Source organism: Balaenoptera musculus, chromosome X, assembly GCF_009873245.2.
Source record: "Balaenoptera musculus isolate JJ_BM4_2016_0621 chromosome X, mBalMus1.pri.v3, whole genome shotgun sequence".
Classification (NCBI taxonomy): Eukaryota; Metazoa; Chordata; class Mammalia; order Artiodactyla; family Balaenopteridae; genus Balaenoptera; species Balaenoptera musculus.
Genome location: NC_045806.1, coordinates 61257419 through 61269182, shown reverse-complemented (window position 1 = coordinate 61269182; position 11764 = coordinate 61257419). Strand labels below are relative to the sequence as shown.

The window sequence follows — 11764 nt, the reverse complement described above, 5'->3', positions numbered from 1 at the left end:
CACCATGGTTCTAGTTCTGACTCTGTCACCACATGGCCCTGGTCTTCTTTATCTTCTAGGAACAAGGAACACACCCAAAACGCTGTGATTAAGATCCAGCAAGATAATGTGTGTGTTTCCAAAAGTATAAAAATTTAAGATATTATTTTGTCACATTATATCTGATAGTCTCTCACAAAATATATATTGTATAGGTTCCTACATTAAAAAAAAATTTTTTTGTCTGCACTGCGCAGCATTTGGGATCTTAATTCCCCGACCAGGAATTGAACCCGTGCCCCCTGAAGTGGAAGCATGGAGCCCTAACCACTGGACCGCCAGGGAACGCCCAGGTTCCTACATTAAAAAAAAATTAGAGCATTACTGGACAATACTTTACCTGGGTAGAAAGATTCAGTGGCAGTACTCAGCCCTAATAGAAATCATTGGTAGAGTCTAGGGTTTCTCTAGTGTAAAGTGTTGATAACACAGAATAGATGCTGAGTAAATATTTACTGATGATGATATAGGTAGGCATTAATGAAAGAGGCCATTATTGATTTGTCAACTAGACAATAATAAGCCAGAAGCATCCAATCAATCACTAAAAGTTCTGTCAATCCTATCTCCATAATATCTCTGGAATTGATCTATTTCGATTGCTACTGCCAGGTTCAGGCCTTTATTTTATGACTATGGCATTAAATTCATGACTCCAATCTGAACTCCCTCCAGTCCAACCTTACTACTTAAGCCAGAGTGGTTTAATGAACATACAGATCTGATCATGTTACTTTCCTGATTAAAACCATTCACTAGGTACAGAATCAAGCATTAACTTCTTAAAATGAAATACAAGCCCCTTCACCATCAGGCCTCTGCTCACCCAGGCTCATCTCTTCTCTGCCATACACTCCCTAGACTCCTGAACCTGGAAGTGTTTTCTTTCGACTTCTTGCTGTTAAAAATGCCATTTCCTTCACATGGAATTCCCTTCAACTGGAAACTTTATTCTTCTGTAAATAATTCCTTTCAAGCATCCTCTTACCCTGGAAACCTGGGGTGTAATATGAATCCTGAAACAAAGTAAAGCTAACTGCATGGGCCATGCATATCCTTGTCTTCATCAGACTTATCATTAGTCCATGGTGCATCTACATAAGGAGTTAATAATTATTTGCCTGTCTTGTGTTAAAGTTTGAGAACGCAGCAATGAATAGAAATTGCAAACGCATTACTGTCGCCAGGGCTTCAGGTTACATTTACACTTGGAAATGTAGTTTCCTAGATAACTGTAAACATATTTCAACATTATTTTGTTGGATGATAGTGGTGACAAAAGAATATAAACCTGTCTTTAAACATGGACTTCTCTGCATACATTTTCATTTTACCGTCCTTCAGCGAATCTAGCTGTTTTGCAATAATTAGATGCTGCAGAAACCAAAGGGAAGAGGTAGAGAGGCAAATTAGCAGAGTAAAGGGTGTGTGTGTGTGTGTGTTTAAAACTCTTCCAAGAGCAAAAGACCAAAGGAAAACTCCTCCAAAGTTTGTGCGAAAAAGAACAATCAGCCAAATGCAAGCACTTACAACACAGCAAGTGACTCTCACAGGCAGTGAATCTCACAGATGAAGCTTCCTTCCCGGGGAAATCAATATCTGTAGTTTAATCTGCCCTAAGCATTAGTACACAGGAGAGTGATAAGAATATTCACAGGGAAAATGGAGAGAGTGGATTTTGGCACTGAGTTGGAGGCGGCAGGAGAAGAGTGAAATGACTGACAAGATAGGGTTGCCAGATTTAGCAAATGGAATATTTGGGACATAATTATACTAAGAAATGATTCATTGTTTATCTGAAATTCAAATTTAACTGCGCATCCTGTGTTTTACCTGACAAATCTAGGAAAAGAGAGAAAGACAATGTTACTCCGTTATTCCCTGCTGTGTAAAAAAGACACTCAAAGACCGGCCCTAGAAGAAAAAAAGCGGTTGCGTTAAAGCATCCGAATCTTCAGAGAGAAGCTGTTTCCGCTCTCCTCCAGGGAGGGAGGGGGGTGAGGAGGATTAAGGTAGCGAGTTCGGACCGCCAGCGTCCCACAATCCTCTGCTCTCGGTTCCTCTTCCCTCGCTCAAGATGGCGCTGCTCGCGATACCTTCCTGGCGCTGGGCAGCTGCGGCGGCTGCTTTCGAAAAGCGTTGTTGGCACGCCGTGATACCGATCCGGCCTCTAGTCTCTATCTGGAGCCCAGGTCCGCAATGGAGGTCACGTCAGCTCGGCGGCTCGGGAACTGCTGGAATCTCCCAGGTGAGATGCCGTTCACTTGGAAGTGTAGCGTGAAGGACAAGGGGACCTATAGGGAAAAGGTTGCCCTTGTGTCTTCAGGGCAGAGCCAGTACAAAGAAGAAAGGTTGTCAGGGCTAACTTGGAGCAGCAGTAAGTGAAGGAAGTTAGGGTTGGAAATTTGAGGAAGGGGTGAAGAAAATCTTTGGGGTACAGTAAATGGGAACGGGACGGAAGGTTCCAGGCAGAGGGCACCTGGATCGCTGGTGACTCTCGCAGGATTTACAGTTTTTTCTCTTAGTTTAAGAGGCAGAGTAGACACCATTCCCATACTGCTTACTTTTCTAAATGCAAGGAGAACTGGGCTACTTTCCAAAGTTAGTAATGGAATTTGGGACCAGTTTGCCAATGGTTAAGATTTTACTCAGTCAGAAGTAGCAATTTGGAGGGCATTGGAAGATAACAAGCTGCCTGTTAACAAGCGGCAAATTGAGTTAGCACCAGTTAGCTTCCTTGCTGACAGGGCTCCTTGATAGGCCCAAACCGTAATTATCTATGTCTCCAAAACATAGACCGCCCTAAATTCATACGTAAATACGATTATCCTTTGATCTGAAAAACAGTATTCTTTTGTGTACACAGGTCACTTTGGAAGCCATAAGGCTACTTATCTTTAATGAATGTAGCTATGGCTACAGTGCATCTTAATATTTGTGTTCATTATTATCTCTCACTTAAGAATAGTGTTTTATTGTTATTTGTATTCGTACTTCAGTATATCTTTTTATTGCCTATAATTGACAGAAAGCTTAATTGGCACCCCTTGTTCATCTGTATCGCTAAAGTGTTGTCAGCTTCATATGAGAAACAGCCTTTCAAGTTTTGATTCTTTGTCAACAGATGTTTAATGTCTGCTGTGTACATAGTGCTATGCTAGGTAATGGAGTACCAAAAGAAACACAGTAATATCTTCAAGCTGGACAATTTAGTTAATGAGATCGGATCTATGCATTACAAGAATAACTAAAAAACAACGTAGTAGATTAAATATCAAATGAGTAGTATGAATAATAAGGGCTGTAGGCATCCAGAGGAAATAGTGATAATTAAGAACTAGATTATAGAGAGGATCTCATGCTGGCAATAGAACTGGGGAGAACATTCCAAGCAGGGAGTATGACACTAGACATGTGGAATGCTGAAGGAATTATATCGATATGTTCATTCAGTAATTATTGAACATCTTTATATCAGTGAACAGTACAAAATATACACCCTGTCCTTAAAGGGTTTAAAATCTAGTAGGGGAAATAGATAAGTAAACAGGCAATTAATACAGTAGTGCAATGATGGGGAAGGTACAAAGTACTGGAGGAATATACATGAGAGGCATCAAGACTAATCTTAAGGTGGAGAAAATTGCCTTGAGTAACTGATATCTAAACCAAGACCTGAAAAATTAGAAGTTAGCTAAAGAGGGAATAGCATGTACAAAGGCCCACAGGTAAGAGAGAGCATGAAACTTCTGTAGAACTGCTTATAGTTTAGACTAGTGAGGATTTCATGATAGGAGATGGCAGATTAGGGTAGAGAAGCAAATCCAGATCCTTTTATTAAGGTTTTTTAAAAGCACTTTGTAGTTGAAATTTGTAACATGTGATCTCTTGGGAACCAGTCTTGTTCTCTAGTCCTCTAATAAGCCAGATGAAGTTAAAATAAAATTTGAAAGAAATCCAAAAAAGAGGGGATGTATGTATATGTATAGCTGATTCACTTTTCTACTGCTGTACAATAGAAACTAAAACAACATTGTAAAGCAACTATACTCCAGTAAAAATTAATTTAAAAAAAGATAAAATTTGTAGGACTTTCAGGCTCGAAGAATGAGGGGGAAGGAGACGTCATTAGGAGATTCAGAGGAGGTGATGACAGTAACAAGTTAGCTTTCTCTCTTTACATGAACACTATCCCCACAATTTCCTTCACTCTCTCCTGTATATCCTGCCATTTCTTTGGTTACCATTTCTGAAGTATGAAAAACAAGGAAAAGATGTTACCTTTGTTTTCTACTTCTTAAAGACATGCAACTCTTGCCTCTGTTTTAAAAATGTTGATTTAACAGGGAGATGAAGGAATGATTATAAGGCTTTTAAAGTAGAACCTGCTACAACCTGAGGCAAATTTTCAGATTAATTAGTCACTTGTGGTTAAGATTACAAAATAAATATTGAATGCATACTTTTAGGACAATCATTAGTATTTATAGCATATTTTAGAGCTGAAAGGAGCCTTAGTGCAGTGTTATGAAATCACGTTAGTGGGTTGGATCAGCACTTTGTTTTAGATGAAATTTAGTAGAATAGGAAAGAAAATATCAAGGCTTTATATGTATTAAGGGAAGTATTGTTTTACGAATACATATATATACATTACCATGTGTATGTGGTTACTGGAATGCATTGTGAAATGTGTTTTTCACACAGGATTTTGCCCTAGAGCTATGCTGTACAATGTGGTAGTCACTAGCTTCCTGTGACTGTTTAAATTTACATTAAATTAAAAATTTAATTCCTCAGTTGCATTAGTCACATTTTAAGGGCTGAATAGCCATATAGATGTGGAACATTTCCATCATTGCAGAAATTTCTATTGAACACTACTACTTTAGAAAAGATCAGGGACTTCCCCGGTGGCACAGTGGTTAAGAATCCACCTGCCAATGCCGGGACACGGATTCCATCCCTGGTCCGGGAAGACCCCACATGCCACGGAGCAACTAAGCTCGTGCGCCACAACTACTGAGCCTGCACTCTAGAGCCCGCGAGCCACAACTACTGAAGCCTGCATGCCACAACTACTGAAGCCCGCCCGCCTAGAGCCCATGCTCCGCAACAAGAGAAGCCACCGCAGTGAGAAGCTCGCGCACTGCAACGAAGAGTAGACCCTGCTCGCCGCAACTAGAGAAAGCCCACGCGCAGCAACAAAGACCCAAAGCAGCCAAAAATTAAAAAATAATAATAATAAATTAAAAAAAAATAAAGTACTCCACAAAGTATTTTTTTTTAAAAAAAGTAAAGATCGTATCCAGCCCTTCTAATTTTGCAGATGAGGAGACTAAGTTCTAGTATAGATAAATGACAGCCATTAAGGCCATTCATTTGTTTATTGCCTTCTGTGTGTTAGATATTTATATAAGGGTAATTAAGACTGTGACAGACCCTAATCACATAGTGAATGTTTGTTGAATTCTAAAGATACTTATCTAATAATTACTAGACCACTATTCATAGAGGGAAACACCTAAAACAGTTTTTTCTTAAAATGGGAAGATTTCATATAAGACATAAATTGTAATGATTATTATATAGTTGCCTCTCTACTACACTAATTAATATTGAAAGGACTTATGAATTTTGAATGATAGAATTTTGGATTTGTTTCATTAATATTGATACGGTAGAAACTGAGGCATCATATACTTAATCCATAGTGCCTTTTTTATCTATGTTTAACAAGTCCTTGACTCTTGATCCTGACACTGATCATATATTTTCTTCATTTTTTTAAATTAATTTTTATTGGAGTATAGTTGATTTACAATGTTGTGTTAGTTTCTGCTGTACAGCAAAGTGAGTCAGTTATACATATACATATACATATATCCACTCTTTTTAGATTCTATTCCCATATAGGTCATTACAGAGTATTGAGTAGAGTTCCCTGTGCTATACAGTAGGTTCTTATTAGTTATCTATTTTATATATAGTAGTGTATATTGTTAATCCCAACCTCCTAATTGATCCTTTCCCCCCCTTTCCCCTTTGGTAACCATAAGTTTGTTTTCTATGTCTGTGGGTCTATTTCTGTTTTGTAAATAGGTTCATTTGTACCATTTTTTTAGATTCCACATATAAGCAATATCATATGATATTTGTCTTTCAACGTCTGACTTACTTCACTCAGTATGACAATCTCTAGGTCCATCCATGTTGCTGCAAATGGCATTATTTTGTTCTTTTCTTTGGCTGAGTAATATTCCATTGTGTATATGTACCACATCCTCTTTATCCATTCCTCCGTTGATGGACATTTAGGTTGCTTCCATGTCCTGGCTATTGTAAATAGTGCCACAATGAACATTGGGGTGCATGTATCCTTTTGAATTATGGTTTTCTCTGGATATATTCCCAGGAGTGGGATTGCTGGATCATATGGTAATTCTATTTTTAGTTTTTTAAGGAACCTCCATACTGTTCTCCATAGTGGCTATACCAACTTACATTCCCACCAACAGTGTAGGAGGGTTTCCATTTCTCTACACCCTCTCCAGCATTTCTTGTTTGCAGATTTTTTGATGATGGCCATTCTGACTGGTGTGAGGTGATGCTGTGTAGTTTTGATTTACATTTCTCTAATAATTAGTGATGTTGAGCATCTTTTCATGTGCCTCTTGGCCATCTGTATGTCTTCTTTGGAGAAATGTCTATTTAGATCTTCTGCCCATTTTTTGATTGGGTTGTTAGGTTTTTTGATATTGAGCTGTATGAGCTGTTTGTATATTTTGGAGATTAATCCCTTGCCATTCACATTGTTGGCAAATATTTTCTCCCATTTTCTCGGTTGTCTTTTCGTCTTGTTTATGGTTTCCTTTGCTGTGCAAAAGCTTTTGTGTTTAATTAGGTCCCATTTGTTTATTTTTGTTTTTATTTTCATTACTCTCGGAGGTGGATCACAAAAGATCTTGCTGCAATTTATGTCAGAAAGTGTTCTGCCTATGTTTTCCTCTAAGAGTTTTATAGTATCTGGTCTTACATTTAGGTCTTTAATCCATTTTGAGTTTATTATTATTAATTTGAGTTTATTAAGAAAAATAGTTTTTCCTTAAACTGGGAGGATTTCATATGATAAGACCTAAATTGTAATGATTATTATACAATTGCCTCTCTACCTCACTAATTAATATTAAAAGGACTTAATGAATTTTGAATGATAGAATTTTGGATTTATTTCATCAATATTTATATGGTAGAAACTGAGGCATCATATACTTGTTCCATAGTGTCTTTTTATCTATGTTTAACGAGTCCTCGACTCTTGATTGTGACACTGATCATATACTTTTTTCATTTGGTTTTTTTTTAAACATCTTTATTGAGATTAATTCACATATCATACAGTCACCCACTTAAAGTGTGGATTTAGTATATTCAGTGGATTTTAGTATATTCAGTGGTATATACCACCATCACCATAGTCAATTTTACATTTCCATTACCTCAAAAAGAAACCTGCTACCCTTTTGGCTATCACCCTCCTTCCCCCTGCCGCACCAGGCCTATGCAACCACTAATCTATGTTCAGTCTCTATAGATTTGTCCATTCTGGACATTTCACATAAATGGAATCATATAATATTTGGTCTTGAGACTGGCTTCTTTCACTTAGCATTATGTTTTCAGGGTTCATGCATGTTATGGCATGCATTAAATACCTCATTCCTTTTTATGGCTGAATAATATTCGATGATATGGATGTAAAAGATTATGCGTTCATCAGTTGATAGACATTCAGGTTGTTTCCATCTTTTGGCTATTATGAATAATGCTGCTATAAACATTCATGTACAAGTTTTATATGGACATAAGTTATCATTTCTCTTGGGTGTATACCTAAGAGTAGAATTGTTGTGTCATATGGTAATTCTGTTTAGTTCTTTAAGGAACTGCCAGACTGGTTTTCCAAGTGACTACAACATTTTACATTAGTATTAGAAGTGTACAGGGTTCCAGTTTCTCCATATCCTAGCTAATTGTTGTTATCTGACGTTTTTTAGTCTAGCCATCTTGGTGGGTGTGAAGTCATGTATCCTTGTGGTTTTTTTTTTTTTTTTTTTTTTTTTTAAAGGAGTTCCTTTTATTTATTTTTATTTATTTATTTATTTATTTTTGGCTGTGTTGGGTCTTCATTTCTGTGCAAGGGCTTTCTCTAGTTGCGGCAAGCGGGGGCCACTCTTCATCGCGGTGCGTGGGCCTCTCACTGTCGCGGCCTCTCTTGTGGAGCACAAGCTCCAGACGCGCAGGCTCAGTAGTTGTGGCTCACAGGCCCAGTTGCTGTGCAGCATGTGGGATCTTCCCAGACCAGGGCTCGAACCCGTGTCCCCTGCATCGGCAGGCAGATTCTCAACCACTGCGCCACCAGGGAAGCCCTATCCTTGTGGTTTTAATTTGTATTTCCTTGATGACTAAAGATGTTGAGCATCTATCCATGTGCTTATTGCCCATTTGTATATATTCTTTGGAGAAATGTCAGTTCAGGTCCTTTGCCCAATTTTTAATTGGATTATTGGTCTTTTTATTATTGAGATATGAGTCTTTATTCTAGATTCAATTCCCTTATCAGATATATGATTTGCAAATATTTTCTCCCATTCTGTGGGTTGTCTTTTTCTTTCTTGATAGTGTCCTTTGAAGCACAAAAGTTTTTCATTTTGTTGAAGTCAAATTTATTTATTTTTTTTCTTTTGTTGGTCATACTTTTGGTGTTGTAGCTAAAAATCCATTGCCGTATCTAAGGTCATGAATATTTACCCTTATGTTTTCTTCTAAGAATTTTATAACTTAATTCTAGTGAGATATAGAAACATTACTTTTGCATAGTTCTAGTTCCTTACCCTGCTTTGTTGTTTTACTTTTATAGATATTACATCTATAAATGTTAAAATCCTAACAATACATTGTCATAATTATGACTTTATATAATTTTATGACTTTTAAAGAAGCTGAGAGAAGAAAGGAGGGTAAGTAAATATTTATGGCTTTTTTTATATTAACCTTCATATTTATCATTTCTGGTTCTCTTCATTTGTGCTCTTGTGTTTGAGTTACCATCTGGAGTCATTTCCTTATCCCAATATAGCTGTGCTCCCACCCATCTCCTTTGTGCTGTTATTGGCAAGTATAATGCATCTCTATATGTTATAGGCTTAATCATACATTATATAAATATTATTTTATACAATTGCTTTTGAAATTAGTACAAAGAAGAAAGTAGAAAAGTATGCATTTATACAGTCTTTTATAATAACACAATTACCTTTTCCTGTGCTCTTGTTTTTTTGTGTGTGTGGATTTGAATTACAGTCTGAGGTCACTTGCTTTCAGGCTAAAGAACTTACATTAGTATTTCTTGTAAGGTAGTTCGGCTAGTAACAGATTCTTTCAATTTTTGTTTGTCTGGGAATGTCTTTATTTTGCCTTTATTTTTGAACAACAGCTTTCCTGGATATAGGATTCTTCCTTGGCAGTTTTTTCTTTGAGCCCTTTGAATACGGTATCCTACTGCTTTACAGCCTATACTTGTTTCTGCTAAGGAGTTAGCTGTTAGTTTTATTGGGGTTCTCTTATTAGTGAGGAGTCTTTTTTCTCTCGTTACTTTCAAGATTTTCCCCTTGTTTTCGGCTTTCAGTATTTTTACTATAATGTGTCTGTGGATCTCTTTGCATTTCCTATTTGGAATTTGTTGAGCTTCCTGGATGTGTAAATTTTTGTTCTTTTTAATAAGCTTTGGAGGCTTTCAGCCATTATTTCATTGAGTAGTTTTTCTTCCCCTTTATCTCTCTCCTTTCTTTCTGGTACAGTCATTATACATATATTGGTGCACTTAATAATGTCCTACATTTCTCTGAGAATCTGTTTATTTTTTTTCACTCTTTTTAAATCTCTGTTCTTCATACTGCATGATTTCTATTGCTCATCTTCGAGTTCATTAATTCTTTGTTCTCTCAGTTCACATCTACTGTTGAGCACCTCTACTTAATTTTTCATTTCAGTTATTGTAATTTTCAACTCTAGGATTTCCACTTGGTTCTTTGTTTATAATTCCTATACATATCAATACATTCCTATTGATACTATACCTGTGATGTGACATTGTCATCACACCTTCCTTTATTTATTATTTTTCTCTTGAATTTTTGAATTTTATTTTTTTATACAGCAGGTTCTTATTAGTCATCCATTTTATACACATCAGTGTATACATGTCAATCCCAATTTCCCAGTTCATCGCACCACCACCCCCACCAGCCGCTGCTTTCCCACCTTGGTGTCCATACGTTTGTTCTCTACATCTGTGTCTCAATTTCTGCCCTGCAGACTGGTTCATCTGTACCATTTTTCTAGGTTCCACATATATGCGTTAATATGCGATATTTGTTTTTCTTTTTCTGACTTACTTCACTCTGTGTGAGAGTCTCTAGATTCATCCATGTCTCTACAAATGACCCAATTTCATTCCTTTTTATGGCTGAGTAATATTCCATTGTATATATGTACCACATCTTCTTTATCCATTCCTCTGTTGATGGGCACTTAGGTTGCTTCCATGACCTGGCCGTTGTAAATAGTGCTGCAATGTACATTGGGGTGCATGTGTCTTTTTGAATTATGGTTTTCTCTGGGTATATGCCCAGTAGTGGGATTGCTGGGTCATATGGTAATTCTATTTTTAGATTTTTAAGGAACCTCCATACTGTTCATCATAGTGGCTGTATCAATTTACATTCCCAACAACAGTGCAAGAGGGTTCCCTTTTCTCCACAGCCTCTCCAGCGTTTGTTGTTTGTAGGTTTTCTGATGATGCCCATTCTAACTGGTGTGAGGTGATACCTCATTGTAGTTTAGATTTGCATTTCTCTAATAATTAGTGATGTTGAGCAGCTTTTCATGTGCTTCTTGGCCATCTGTATGTTCTCTTTGGAGAAATGTCTATTTAGGTCTTCTGCCCATTTATTGATTGGGTTGGTTGTTTTTTTAACATTGAGCTGCATGAGCTGTTTATATATTTTGGAGATTGATCCTTTGTCCAATGATTTGTTTGCAAATATTTTTTTCCCATTCTGAGGGTTGTCTTTTCGTCTTGTTTGTAGTTTCCTTTGCTTTGCAAAAACTTTTAAGTTTCATTAGGCCCCATTTGTTTATTTTTGTTTTTATGTCCATTACTCTAGGAGGTGGATCAAAAAAGATCTTGCTGTGATTTATGTCAAAGAGTGTTCTTCCTATGCTTTCCTCTGAGAGTTTTATAGTGTCCAGTCTTACATTTAGGTCTCTAATCCATTTTGAGTTTATTTTTCTGTGTGGTGTTAGGGAGTGTTCTAATTTCATTCTTTTACATGTAGCTGTCCAGTTTTCCCAGCACCACTTATTGAAGAGACTGTCTTTTCTCCATTGTATATCCTTGCCTCCTTTGTCATAGATTAGTTGACCATAGGTGCGTGGGTTTATCTCTGGGCTTTCTATCGTGTTCCACTGATCTATATTTCTGGTTTTGTGCCAGTACCATACTGTCTTGATTACTGTAGCTTTGTAGTATAGTCTGAAGTCAGGGAGTCTGATTCCTCCCGCTCCGTTTTTTTCCCTCAAGACTGCTTTGGCTATTCGGGGTCTTTTGTGTCTCCATACAAATTTTAAGATTGTTTTTTCTAGTTCTGTAAAAATGCCATTG

General features: G+C 37.1%; 1 protein-coding gene across 1 annotated transcript in view; it reads left to right on the top strand.

The window, feature by feature from the left end:
* The first annotated feature begins 2064 nt into the window (after positions 1 to 2064).
* Positions 2065 to 11764, top strand: part of ABCB7 (ATP binding cassette subfamily B member 7) — a 139137-nt gene continuing 129437 nt past the window's right edge. The window contains exon 1 of the mRNA XM_036839771.1: positions 2065 to 2287. Coding sequence (XP_036695666.1) covers positions 2117 to 2287 — 171 coding nt within the window. The 5' untranslated portion in view covers positions 2065 to 2116. The remainder of the gene's footprint in view (positions 2288 to 11764) is intronic.